Source organism: Taurulus bubalis (genome assembly GCF_910589615.1).
Source record: "Taurulus bubalis genome assembly, chromosome: 1".
Classification (NCBI taxonomy): Eukaryota; Metazoa; Chordata; class Actinopteri; order Perciformes; family Cottidae; genus Taurulus; species Taurulus bubalis.
Window position 1 is genome coordinate 46,646,491 of NC_136589.1, and position 15,004 is coordinate 46,661,494.

At 42.2% G+C, this 15,004-nt stretch overlaps 1 protein-coding gene across 1 annotated transcript in view; it reads left to right on the top strand.

Annotated features, from left to right (window-relative positions):
- The window catches only part of syne3 (spectrin repeat containing, nuclear envelope family member 3), a gene marked incomplete at its 3' end in the record, with an annotated part of 42,506 nt that overhangs the window by 12,264 nt on the left and 15,238 nt on the right, over window positions 1-15,004 (top strand). The window contains exons 7-12 of the mRNA XM_079214324.1: window positions 2,896-3,032; window positions 7,214-7,388; window positions 9,459-9,641; window positions 11,199-11,342; window positions 11,715-11,849; window positions 12,760-12,921. Of these exons, the coding sequence (XP_079070450.1) occupies window positions 2,896-3,032; window positions 7,214-7,388; window positions 9,459-9,641; window positions 11,199-11,342; window positions 11,715-11,849; window positions 12,760-12,921 (936 nt within the window). The remainder of the gene's footprint in view (window positions 1-2,895; window positions 3,033-7,213; window positions 7,389-9,458; window positions 9,642-11,198; window positions 11,343-11,714; window positions 11,850-12,759; window positions 12,922-15,004) is intronic.

A 15,004-nucleotide genomic window follows, 5' to 3' on the forward strand; every position in this document is an offset into this window, starting at 1 on the left:
AATAAAGCGAAGCATTGGGGAGTTACCATGGAGTTTTAGTCAAAAAACGGTGACGTTCGGTTCAAAAATGTAAAAGTTATAAGCTTTTTGCCTTCTCACCATATGTTTGGTGCATGCTGGGATTTCAAATTTGCATAAAGCTCTGACGAAGACGTGTGGCGCAGTCTAAGAAACCGTCCACCTTCACAGAAGCCTGCAGAGACGAAAGCGCAACGAGGAAGTAGGAGGAAAAAAACAGTCCAGGTGCACATCGATTTTTCAGGTACTAATATACAGAGATTATATATTTGTAGACTCCTACAAGCTCGTAGGGCTACAAAGAGGTGTCGTTTATTGAAATCCGACTTTGTAAAGTGTACCGTAATTTCCGGCATATAAGCCGCTACTTTTTTTCACATGCTTTAAGACTGCGGCTTTTACAACGGTGCGGCTAATTGATGGATTTTCATAGGCCAACTACCATAGTGCAGTGTTTTAGGTTTTAGAACAAGGCCTTCAATGACATGTGTCCACATCAGATGCAGACTGGGGAAGAAAAAAAAAGTGTCCCGGGAGTTTCTGTCTGACCCGTGCATGTATTGAACACGGCGCTGCCCACTACACGGCGCGTTCATACAGACTGTCATGTGTGGACAGCAGACGCTCACATTTCTTTGCACTATTACAGCATGGAGGTCACACGCTGTTAACCGACCTGCAGAGCTGTTTTAACCTTCTAAGCACCAAGACACATATGGTTTACCATTTTGTATTTCCCCATATTAGCAACTGTAAAGTCGCAAAACGCGTTCTCAGATGCAGCACCCCCATCTGCATCTCCAGCAGAACCTCCAAGAACCTCCAACAGAACCTCCAGCCAGCACCACCCGTGGCTGGAATCATCGGGCTCTGTTCATCCCTTTGACAAGAAGGAAAGGCGCGGCCACTGTTCCATGACGCAGCGCTCGCCTCACGATGTTGTGCACCCATGTTGTCCAAATAACCACCAAACAACCAGTCACATTTAGTACTAACGAAACAAGCCAACAACATTAAAACACTGCAGTGCTGCACACACACACACACACACACACACACACACACACACACACACACACACACACACATCTCCAGCTGTCTGACCAGCAGCAACAAAAGCGCTGTATATGATTAAATACGACTGCAGATTATTTATTTTTAAGTAACACAGCAAGCATTTAACTCACCACGTGCCCGTAATCCTCTGTGCGAAAGTCGTCATTAGTAAAATCCACCAGCAAGTCATCAGTAAATCCAGCAGCAAGGTAGCTTCTAGGTTCTAGGTAGCAGCTAGAAGTTTCTAGTAGCTTTGTGCCCCTTTGACCAATCACAGCGCATGTTAATGGTCGCGCTGGCCCGCTGACCAATCATACATCTCCGCCACCTCGCAGGCCCTCACGTCAAAGGATCCGCCCAGTTTGTCAAACAAAAGATCTGATTGGTTGAAGACTACGGCGTAGTGTAACGTCCGCAGGAACGACTCGCAGACAGACGTTGGTTGCGTTAGCTTGCAGGTTTATTGCAGAGTGTTCACAGAGTTGGCAACAGGCTCTTCGCTAACAGTAGCTCCGGCGTAACAGCTAACAAGCTCAACTAGCAGCCCCACTCGAGCATAACATCAACAACACAACGACGAGCGGCAAGAAATCCTTTACAAAAACTGGCCGCATGCGAAGAGCAACTTTTTCTCAAGTCTGCCAGTGGATCCTAACAGCGTGGAGCAGTGTCAAAGAATCCACCATCACCAACGGGTTCCGAAAGGTTGGACTGCTGCGTGAGGAGGAGGACAGCGCAAGCGGATTTTCCTCGGGAGGAAAGTGACATTGAGAGCGCAAATGAAAGAGACTGAGTGCAACGAAGCAATTCTGAGGCTGTTTAATTCCGACACTGAAGAAGAGGACTTCAATGGTTTTAGTGCACAGGAGGACGATGGCGATAGTGATCAATTACTTTTTCTGGTAGGTTCCTATATTTTCACCGAGAAAATGTGTGACGAAGTAATTACAAACCTTCAGGCTGTTCAATTCCGATACTGAAGAAGACAACTTTAGTACTGTTCTGAAAAAAAGCATTTGCTGTATGTATGTACTAGTTGTGGATGTTGCCAGCATTTATTTAATTAAAAGTTTTTAAAAATGCGTTCCTGTAACATCTTGCTGTGTTCATATCTCATGTTTCAACGGGGACACCTGCGGCTTATAGACAAGTGCGGCTTATTTATGTACAATTTCTTTTTTCTTTTAAAAATGAGCAGGTGCGGCCTATATACAGTTGCGGCCTATAGTCCGGAAATTACGGTACTTATGAACGCTTTTGTAAAACGTTACGGCCGCCGCCGAAAATGGCGACGATGTTACGGGGTTTATGTAATTACATAAACTTAACGGTAAGTTACATTTTTTCTGTTCTGATAGAACTCTTCCCACAAGGCTTTACTGTCAGCCATTTAAATGAAGTGTATCAACGTCGTGGTTCCGGAGATCCTTTAAGAAATGTCACTTGCCTTTTTTTTTTTTTTTCTTTCCTGTCCGATAATGGTCGCTGCAGGGTTCGGGTGCGTAAAAGGTTAAACATGCCACGCACATGGCATTAAACTAGTGGTGCAACAGATAATAAATGTCACGGTTCAGATCGTATCATGGATTGGAGTCACGGCTCACGGATCACGGATCAGATCGGCACAAAAGAAAAAAGGAAGCAATCTTGTCATTTGTCTGTGGTTCACATGCGGGGGGAGGATCCATACGGATCAGGGATCCACAGTGGTCCAGTGGTCCAGTACACCACTACATCACACAGCAGCTTAGCGAGTGTGCAACCTTGAAGTTTGCTGCTGTGGCTTGTGCTCACGTTGTGCTCCGTACTTGTATCTTGCAGGGTGTGAGGAACACTCTGGCTGGGGAGGAGTCCCAAGTGGAACTGCTCAAGGCTCAGCTCAAGGAGCTCTTCAGGTTCTCAGAGGACTCGCGTCACCTTTCTGACGATGTCCTGGCTGTTGTCAAAGAACATCAGAGGTATGTGACCGGAAGCTTACCGCTATTGAAAAACCCTAAAAGTGAAAACCTTGTGGGCCACATGATATCTTCAACAGTCCTTGTTTATCTACTAGTGTTACGCTAATTCTAAAATAGGAGATATCTTTGTGCGAATGTGAATTCCGGATACACAGGTTCAGGCATGAAGATTACTCCAATGGAACTAGTAAATACAACAGAATCTGGAACGAAACAACCATCCCAGTAGTCAAGTACTCAGCAGGGAGGCTACAGGGTCAACTGATGAAATAAATACAATGATCAGTATTCTGTGCAGAAAAAGACACAAACCAAGGGCCGGTTAACCGAGACCTAGTTGACAAGAGGTTCATGCAAATTAACAGTTGGTGGCAGGATGCACCGACAAATGTGGCCAATGAAAGAGGAGAAAAAGACCACACGCCAAAGCAGGCAACGGAGTTTTCAAAGTAAAAAGGTTTTAAAAAGACACCAAGGAGTGCTTGGGTAAAGCCAGTCAAAACATGCAAGTGCATCAATAAAAGAGTAGAAGACCACGAGCCAATTAAAACAGTCGTTTTCAAAATAAAATAATAGCAAATATTTTAGGAGGTAGGGAATGTTTTCAAATTGTATTTTCCCCAAACGCTACCTGATAATGACGCTACCTGGGTAAAGGTCCAGTTGAATCAGGTCATTATTACATTTGCTTCTTGTGCATTTTAACAATATAAACGACTCAGAATACTATTTCACATATCTGAATTCTATTTCCCTACAGCAGGATGTCCTACTTAGCGTTTAGTGCTACTTTTAGAGATTTGCGAGGCTTAATGGAGTGCTCTAGTTTTGGATATTTAATGCTTAGATGCGAGTTAGCTGCTAAGAGCCATGTGTTCCCTTAGCTAGTGGGGTAAATATATTCAAGTGGCAGTCTGGTTAAAACAACTAAAATAAGTGAAGAAAAACGAAAACAGCTGCACAATTTGCTCTGTGACGTGTCACAAACCATTGGGCATCCCATTTGTGGATTGTGTTGCTTTAATGCGTTAATTATGCGCCACAACCCTTTTCGCCCCTGGTTCTAAGAAATGGTGGCAACACTTTATTAAATGGATCCCTTATTTCCAAATAGTTTCCGAATAATTTGTTGAGTTTCCTGGAAAGAGTTATGTCTCGTGATGGTAATTGTAGAAAACATTAAGCATTATAATGTTAAGTTCAGAGATTCAGACACAGACAGATTAAGCAGCGTTTAGTTGCTCTGCCAGCAGCATCTTCCAGCTCCCCCTGGGAGATCCCAAGGTGCAAGGCCAGTATTTTATGGAATAGTTTGTGTGCATATGTCACTTGATATTTCAAGGTCTTTTTGTATGGTTCTAGGTTCTATCTATCTTCCAGACATGTTTTATGGCCTCTATAAATGGTAGCTTTCAATACTAATGCATCTGATATGCTTGTTCAATAAACTACTCCTTCTCCCTCATTAAATATCCAGAATCTATGAACATGCAGCTATTGTTTGTTTAACTGCTGGAGAAAAAAGAGGCCTCCTACTTCAGAGAAATGTCCATTCTGGGTGTTTCAAGTTTCCGTATAATTGCGAGTAGCATATTGGGCCTTAGCTTGCAAGGTAGTAAGTTATTCAATTTAGTTCAATTAAATTCAACTCAATTTATCTGCATAGCCTAAAATCACAAATTTGCCTCAAAGGACTTTACAATCTGTACAACATACAAACAAAATAAAGAAGAAATAAGTAAGTAATGCATTTGTGTCTGGACCAATCAGCATCCTGTGAGAAGCTACAGGCAGCTTTGGGGGTGTGGTTTAGGTTCAGGTGAGACGACACGAGAGGCGGTTGGTTTAAAATGATGATGCTCCTAAAGAGGTTGGCGTAGCTTCATTAGCAAAGAAGGACAGCGAAGGCTTTCCTCCGTGGAAACGTTGTTTTCCAGAGAGGTTTTCAAAGTGCCTGCCCTTTCCCAAACGGTTTCCAACGACGACTCTCCGTCATAAACCCCACTGGTACCTCAAGGTGGTAAACTGAGATTTAAGAGGAACGCAAAGAAACATTTTAGCTCCAGCAGAAGATAGTGAAACAAACTCTGCACACACACACACATACACACACACACACACACACACACACACACACGCACAAACACACGCGCACACGCACACACACACACACACACACACACACACACACACACACACACACACCGCTCAGCACAATGAAGATTTTACATCACAGCAAACGAAGAACAATAACCAAAACACATGTTTTACTGCAGGGGACTTTAATATATGCCTCCCTGTAAATAACTGCACAGTCTGACAGTCCTTGATGTTGCCTGTGACAAATGCTTCCTTTGTCGGGAGGCCATTGAGACTGGAATTCATTAGAACCGGCTGAGAATTGATTTATAAATAACAATGTGGCTTCCTCTCACGTCCACTCTTTCTCTCTGTGTGCATCTGCTCACGTAGAAAACATTTGCAAAGCAGATTCTCAAACCTGAATTGTTTCCATCCATATCAACATAAGTCTTCGTCTTCCTCTTCACACTTTGTGTGTCTTGATGTGTAACCCAGGTAACTGTGGAGTAGTGCCAACCCAACAGCAGGAACATTGCTCCACAGCGCCACTAGTGGCCAAACACTCTGTAGGGTAACTCTAATTCTAAAACAATACGTTTAAGTGCTTTAATAACGTGTTATTCCAAAGATATAGTCCAAGACATAGTGCACATATGTTTGCTGAGAGCATTGTCTCATAGGAGCATCGTAGTCAAAGTACTAACTGTCCCTCTATGAAACGCTTACAGCCAATGAACACGGCCGGACACAGTCTCTCCCTCTGGACATAAATGCCTTTGTTTGTATTGACGAATGCCTGAAAATAAATTGTTGATGAGAAATTTTATCTGGTTCTGACATACACAGTAAAACTGGTGTTTTTTTGTATTTCCAGAGAAAACAAAGAAGAAAGTGGAGGAAACTTTGTTCTTTCCTCTGTGTGTTTTAGTGCAGCTGAATTCTCAATATACGATTCAAAACAGACAACGGGACGTACCTCATGAACATTTACGTCCACAGTCGTTACCGAGCTTCAGATAAAATTAGCATTTTCTGAAAGGGACGTCATCAGACCAAATAAACAAAAACACAGGTTTATGACAGCAGCTCTGCTTTGAGATGGACTATTTCACATTTTACACATTGAGGGATGGAAGTTGAAGGCAACAAAAGCACAGCTTCAGCTGTGCTTTTGTTGCCTTCAACTCCCTTTTAAAAGAACTGCAAAACTTTAAATTATGCTGGTCTGGCACTATAGAATAGAAAATAGTGGATTTGAGTCCCGTCCCCAAGTGAGGGACACTATCTCTGGGACTTGTTCGTGACAGGTGGCTCGGTGCGGCGTCATCAGTGTGTTAAAACACATAAATGTTTATTCTTTTAATCAAACTATTGTCTCTCATTCATTTGTGTCATGTAAGGTTTACTGTATGCTTTGTATTCTCATTGTTAGTTTAAATACTACATTTTCGCACTTTTTCAAGTTTACACCCAGATTTCACAACATGTTTGGTCATGGAAATTTGGTTTAAAGTCATGGAAATCCATTGGTCAAAATGCGTACGAACCCTGTAAAAGGGCCAGCTGAGGTGGTTTTGGCTCCTCTGACACCTGAACAGCTCCCTTTAGTGGATTTCTGGGCACGTCCAACTGGTATGAGGCCAGTAGGAATTATATATCTCGTCAGACGGATGAATGGATGCACATGATAAATGTCAGCAGAAACACTCTAATTGACTCTAATTGATAATTAAATGTGGCTTCTGATGAACAGACGCAGCACAGCTGGACTGTGAGGCCGCCGCATGCTGTGTAAACTTGTATAGAGTGTGAATGTTACTGACTGATGTAGGTTTGATGTTCATCAGCACCGTTTTGATTGTAAAGAGAACCCGATGACACCTGTGGGGATTTTTTTTTTATGAAAGCTACTTGTGAAGAATATTGACACAAGCCTCTCTCTGTGTGATGATTTACTTTAGTTTTCTTTTGGTCAATGTCTTTTGCTGTATTATTCTGTCTCACATATTTGAATGTTTGAAGCCCTGATTACAGCCTGTTTGGTCGTTGTGTGATTCCTTCCTGAGGTTGAGTGTGCTCTGTGTGTGTTCATGTCGCAGTGTGAAGTGCAGAGCGACCAGGCTGTGTTCAGAGTCCGAGTCGGGGCTGAGGAACGTTCTCCAGGACCCGCTGCTGGTCTACGCACAGTGGAGCCACATGGTGTCTCAGGTTCTGGAGGCCTCCGCTGAGGTCACTGACTTCTCCCACATCGCCATGCTGGTCCAGGGCATAGAGGTAAAATACACACTGGTCCTTAACGCATCAAATAGCAATGTGAGAGGTGTCCCTCGTCGTGATGGACCGCCGAAGATTTCTACGATATGATTTCTATAGAGGTGACCTTGAATAGATCCGACTGCCAATTGCAGTGGCGGAAAAATATTGTTCTAAAAACAAAGGATTGGTCTAGATGGCATCCAGATTGGTCTGAATGTCTGATTTGACTTAGAATTGCTTGGTTTCTTCCAATAAATCAGGATTTAAAAGCTATTCTGGTATAAATACCAACCTGTTAATAATACTGTTAATAAAAAACATAACGTGTATGCTGTCAATCATTCTCCTCAGCCTGTGTGAATAAATCACCATGTAGATTAGTTTTTCTATCCAAATGAGCGGGACCATGGTTGCAGCCTGTTCGTGATTGAGATCAAAAAGGCTGAATAACAAATCTATTTTTGATGTATTTAAATAAATCAAATTTAAAATCTCTAAAATCAGCTCAGAGAGGCGTGTAGAAACAGCTGCTAGAGGCTTGCATCTCTCTCACTGTAATTAGGGCCGAAAGTAAAACCATAAAAAGCAAGAAGTTCTGTCTGTCAATTAATCGAGACAGCATCGTGACCACACGCACACACATACGGACACACACCCTAAAACGTATATCTGGACAAAAACAAGTTTCCTCTATTCATTCTCAAGTTCTCATGAACTTGAGCTATGACATTCAGAGCATTAATATAGCATTAAATAACCATCATCGATGTAAAGATATGGAGGAGGAACGTCTACCTGACCAGAGAGTGAAGCCACTCTCCCTCTGTGTGTTGTGATCTAAGCTTCTCTGTGCTTTGTTTACTGTCGCCATGTTGAGAGCCTTGTAGAGGCAATACATGTGCCCTTTTATTTCCAGCTAAAATCTCACATGCAACACAATCCAAAAGCTGCTTTTCAAGCGTTCTGAGCAGTTTAGGTATTAAGTGACCTCTGAAAGCCTCTATTGCACACAAGAGACCTGAAGCTGGGACCCTAATTACACACCAAACACCCTTCCAATGTGCTCCAGCTCTCTCTAAACTACACAGATTGCCAGTGATTGCTGTCATCTTTGATTCTCTGTCAGATACATATTTCATAAAGCAATCGAATGTGATGTCAGGGAATTTGTGCAGTTAATTTCCTCCCTCACAAAGTCATTTGAATTGATCTACAGCCCGATGTCAACATACTTTTGTTAAATCACAACAACGAGGATGAACAATGTCACTCAGTACCTCTCGGGCTGCAGTGTGCCTCCAGTGTGGTTAACCACACACATTTACCACACATTTACCACACATTTACGCCCTCAGAAAGATCAGAAAGATTTATGACTCTCTAATTTCAAGTCTACATGTAAAATAAATGTCAAAGTCAAAGACCATGTAAGATTTGCGTCACAGTGGCAGCACTCTAGTATTCTCGTAAAAAAATCCATATAAGTTTTGTTTTTTTAATAATGTGTGAGCAGCTATGGGGTTTGTATGAAATACCGTTTCATTCAATATTAAATAAATGCATGAATATTTAAATACGTCAATGAAACAAAAGAAATGAGGCAATAAATAAATGTCAATATGAAATGTATAAATATGAAACAAGTTAATATAGTTCAATAATTAATACAAAGTTTTATTTTATTCATTTCTTTATTACTTTTATATATCTGTCGACTTTTATTTATTTTCTTTGAAGTACCCTGAAATAAATCAATGTAAAATTCTGAAATTAAAGTTCCCTGAAATAAAAACAATTTGTCCTTTTTTTAAAACATGCTTTTTATTTGTTAACTATATTGCCTCATTTATATAATCATAAATATTGATATATTAATTGCCTCGTTTATTTCAGGATTCATGGTCATATTTCTTTATGTAGGTATTTATATATTTAATATTGAATGAAATGGATTTGATCTGAAGATGAAAGTTGATCCACTAATATTCATACAGTCTCAGTGGCAGCCCCCTCCTCACAGTGTGGAGCCTTAAACCACGGTGGCCTGGCGATACGTGGGATAACTCCGTCTCCCTCCTCCTGTTCTAGCATCTGCTGAAGGTCAGTATGCAGCTGCAGGAGCGCCTTGGCCTGCTGCAGGTGAAGGGCGACCTGCTGAACTCGGTGTTCGGTCCCGAGGGGTCCGACAGCCTGCAGGGCGAGCTGAGCGCCGCCATCAGGAACCGAGAGCTGCTGCACGCTCAGCTGCTGCAGAGGAAGAGCAGGCTGCAGGTACGAACGTGCTGCTGGCATTAAGGGTAGCACTTTAAGACTACGGGCCCTATCCATAACTGTCTTACGTCCATTTACGCCCATGGGAGAGTTGCCGTTACATTGAGATGTGGTCAGATTGTAGGCTTTATCTCAGGCGGCAGAAACAAATCCCTGGTCTAAAGCCGTCGGTGCAGAATGTTCCTATTGAACTGACGACCAAAGATCTGTCAGCTTTCATGTCGGACAGCCGTGGGACGTCCTCACAAAAAGACTAGCATGTCCAATCTTCACCGTCTGTTGTTTAGATTGTTTGTTTGTTTGTTTGTTTGTTTGTTTTGTGTGTTTTTTTCAGTCAATCATTACAATATTCTATATAATGTACAAAACACAAAGACTGAAAAGGTATAAGTATGCTTATATATTCCAATCCTAAATTATTATTGTCAATTAAATCAGATAATTAATTCGGAATAAAGAAAAAATAAAATAAATATATACATACAGCGTCGGAAATACATGAGGGCAAAGGGCAAAACTGCCCCTAAGAAATATAATTTTGCCCCTTATGTCAGAAGTAGAGGTTGGTGGCTACAGGCTAGGGGGGGGGAGGGGAGTTATAATAATACTTTTTTAATAGTCCCTTATTCATCCCACAATGGGGAAATTATTCTCTGCATTTTACCCATCCTTAATAATTAAGGAGCAGTGTGCTGCTGTGAAGCTCTGGGGCTTCAGTGTCTTGCTCAAGGACACATGAAACTATGGAGAACAAGGATGAACCGCTACCTTGTGGTTTCAGGATGAACACTCTCCATGAACATGATAACTTTGCAGAGTACAAAAGAACAAAGTACACGGACATAACACGTCATATAATAAATACATGAAGAAATGCTGTACTTTCATGGAAATGTTTAGTTACGCCGTTAACAGGTTACGCTTCCGCATGATTCTTGCCGTTTTGCTAAAAGCCTCTGTAAGGTCTTTTCTGCTGTTGCATCTCTCAAAACAGAAAACAGATCTCAGCTCAACATTAAGCATGAATTGAGTGGTCGTATCAAATATACAACCCTGTTTAAAAAATATTTTAGAGGAAAGCAGCTCACTGCAGCCACTAATACTGATGCAACCTGATGCTCACACATCTGCACTCATTTTGTTTCGCACAGGTTGAACGTTATTGTTATTAAAAAATAGCGTTTCTAATGCGATACTTCATAATGCGATACTTCATAATGCGATACTTCATAATGCGATACTTCATAATATGATACTTCACAATGCGATACTTCATAATAGGATACTTCATAATGGGATACTTCATAATACGATACTTCATAATGGGATACTTCATAATACGCATAAAACAAACACACACACACACAAGCTCAATAATTAGTCATCAGCCGTCGTCAGTCAAAGTTATCAAATTCAATTTAAAATGTCATTACAAAATAGTGTTTGAAGGATATGATGAAGCACCGAGCTCCTTGTGCAGACCTCCTTTCATTATGGAGAGGTGAAAACCAAGAGGACGTGCTCATGACCGGCTGTATAACATCTCCTCTCTCTCAGGGCTTAATCTCAAGAACCAAGGACTTTGGCGACGCCCAAGAGCTGATACGCTCCAAGCTGGCCGCTCTCCGAGACCATCTGGTGGCAGCCGACAGCCTTCAGCCTGACATCCTGGCCAAGAAGAACCAGTCAGACCAGTTCAGGGTGAGTTTAATCCCAGACTAGACCGCGGCCAAGTCGGAGTCCGCTCAAAATGTCTGCCGGAGCACCAGCTGCTCTGAGCGCACGTCTTATTGTCGCCTCCTGCAGATTTAGAGGAGTCCAGGTCAAGTGTCATGCAACTTCTCAGAAGTTACAGATGATGGCCGCAGTGCAAAGATCAGAAAATCTCTGTTTGATCACATTTATTAAATAAATGACACTTATCCTCACAGCCATTTGTGAATGCATGCTGTCGTGTTGTAATGTGTTTGGCTACCTTCAAGCTGCCATTTCATACTAAACACGTAAATTATATATATTAGATTTTTTTAAATATATGAACCAACTGCTGTCTGGCCTGCTGTGTGTCCTCAGGTGATCCTGAAGGACCTGGAGGACTGTGAGGCCCACATCACGGCGCTGGAGACGCTGGTCTCGTCCAGTCAGAGCAACAGGTCTCAGTTCGAGAGGCTGTATGCCGAATGGAAACACCTGCACACGGCAGCCAGGGTGAGACCGCAGAGTCAGAACCGCACAATCCATCTTCATGTGAACAAAGGGGAAAATGGCCGTGTGTGTTATGAGCTACGTGATGAAAAGACACAGAAACCATCCGTTAGCTCGTAGTCTGGAAACTTCACTGTTTTGGCTCAAGCTCGTTTCCAACAGCAGCAGCCGACTTCACAAGCTGATAATAGTTCAAGTTTGTGGCAAAAATACCCGACTGAGTATAGGGTGATATGAAAGCTGATGCCATGTTTATCATGGCCAAATTAATTCTGATTTAACAACATTTTCTCATTTATCATCTAAATATGCTTAAAACTCCTAAAATGGCACGACAACGTTACTGGAATCACTTTACTGTTAGATTTAGATAAGAAACACATATTTTGATTTCATCATAGATCTTTTTTCAGTGAACATCCTTTTTCTTAAAAGTCCATCAATCTTATATCAGGTAATCATAAAGGATAGATAAATACAAAAGATTGCTCCATAGTCAGAGTCTGTTATGTATTTTTTCTTACATGATAATTGTTTTAATCAGGCTCTGTCTTTTTCTTTACTTGAAAGCAAGCCAGGCGGCTTTTTCCCTAGTGACACGTGAGGATATCCAAGGTTATCCCGGTGATGCAATATTCACCACGGTCAACATATTGTGAACGGATTTTACTGTCATCATCCCGTCCTTATACCCCAAGTTCCTGCAGTTAAGAAGGGGTAGAGCACAGTAATCTTGTCTTATTATTATTATTATTATTATTATTATACAAACAAGGATTTATGTTGGTGTCTTAGCAGTTGAGCTGTAAAACAATAATGAAATTCTATAAAGATACATGTTCCACATCGCATGGATTTTCATGCTTCTTCTGGAGCCCCCTGACTGACCAGCTGATCTCTCTTCTGCTGGCAGGTGAAGGTGCACGAGAGCGAGGAAAGCATCTCAGACCACGAGAGCTTCCACGACAGCCTGCTGAACATCGAGAAGTGGCTGATGATCATGAAGCAGAAGCTGGAGTCCTTCCACAGCCCCCCAAGGGAGTGGAGCGTAGAGAGCCGCCAGCACGAAGCTGAGGTGCGTGTGCGTGTGTGTTCTTGCACCTCACATATATCTCCTTATTTATTTTACTTAAACTGTAGTGTGTCACTCGTCTGAACTGTTCCTGTCTTTAGGATGTTGCTAGTAAAACAATCATCCTTGGTCTGACTTCCAGAGTGGAATATACATGATTTCAAATGTATTGATAAATTCCCCAAACACCAACATAAGAGCTGTGTACAAAGGCACAAAAACGATACTTATGTTTGCTTACTCCTCGTTTGCATTAATAGCACACACACACACACACACACACAGAGAGCCAACACTTGTGCTAATTTCCCTAACACATACACAGTTATTACAACTTTAACTAACCTTGTGCCTCTTCGGGGGAGTGCTAATACCGTTACTGTTTCTAATTTGTATTCAAAACGGACCATATTTTCCGTAGCTTTTCGACATTAAATCCGTGCACAATACGACTTCCTTTTAAACTCTGCGAGCCGCCTTCAAAATAAAAGCATCTCATCTTAAAACACACGAGAACGAGAGATGGGAACGCGCACTGCAGGGGTTAATGGGAATGGCCCCGCGGCCTTTTTTAGGACGCTGATTGGCTAAATTGTATGTCACTCATTTATATCTTTAATCAGTAATTGGCTAAACTGCGTATTAGACCCGTCTTCCTTGGGCCAAATCGATTCGGCCCCGGCACGTGCACTAGCAGCAGAGACGTGCACGTGAGCAGCTGAGAGGTGATGAGCAGAGAAGACAAGCAGGAAAAGAATATATTTTGCCAGGTATCCTATTTTACAAATATCATACCTGCAAACTTGTCACCTTTCGGCGGAATTCGCCGTTTTGAAATCAAAATATGTCATCCACGTGAATCGTGTAGATCCGAAGAGTCTTTTTGTTTTTGGGAAGGGTTTAAGATGTCTAAAGCGGCTTCATTTCCCTCCCACCAGTTTTTTAATAGCAAGCTAGTCACCTTGCTATCACGTTAGCTAACGTTGTTGGGAGAGACAGCGAGTGAGATTACTGGCAGCGACGAGTCCGTGGCAGCGTGTGTACACTTTGGTATTGACAAAAGAAGAAATAAAACCCATAATGATCATAGTTTGTCAGCTGCGCGCACCCCTCTCCCCCCTGCGCTGGTGTCACCTTTTTCACCCCTCATGAGTTTGCAGGTCTGAAATATTACTGGGTATATTCCATAGCTCAAAAACACAAATATTGACTATTTGTATAATTTATTAATATTATAATAATTTTTATAATTAATAATTTTATAAATATATTTTTTTATTTTCTTTTTGGTGGCTGAAGGTGGGGCCAGGCCCCGTGGCCCTCTATTGGCCGGCCGCCACTGACTTAGAATATAGTAACAATGTGCACAGGTAGTGTGTGGTTGAGCGAGACAGGCGCTGAGGATTGCAGCAGAGAAGAAATGACTAGTAACCTGGGAGCCAATCGTAGAGCTTCAGTTTGATCATGAATACACTCCTCATGGCACAAACAGACTAAATATAACAAGCACGAGGTCCTGTGAGTCATGAACTGAGTCCATTTTGATATCGGTTTATTTATCACAAGTAAGATGGTCGTTTGGTGCAGCCCTAATCCCAACACAATCTAAAAGTCTACAGTCTGGTTCTCTCTACTGCCCGCCTGCTCGGACTCATGGTTGAGCCTCGAGGCACTTTAGTGTTGCTTGTAGAGCGGAACTCCAGACCTGCAGGTGTTATGCCGTGTTCACACCAAAAGAGTTGCGAATTTTCGCAACGCTTTTTCGTCTGAGTTTACTCGCTCAACTTTATGTGGTTAATTCGCTTTTTCGCAACCATACGCTGCCGGAAAGGGGGCGGGGCTTATCTCTGTGGCTTTACTCTATGAAAACATTTACCTTTTCCGCCATTCACCATTGAAATAACCAGTAATTCTGCTTCATACTTGTTGAGGAAGTCCCACAAACGTTGGAGCATCAAACGCCCCGTGTCTGGGTTCATAATATTATCCGTAGTCGCACACAGCTCAGACTCCTCCAGGACGAGTGTCTGAATAAAGCCGCTTCTAGCGCTCCTTCAGCGGTCCAGCAGTTTGATTCAGTAACGGC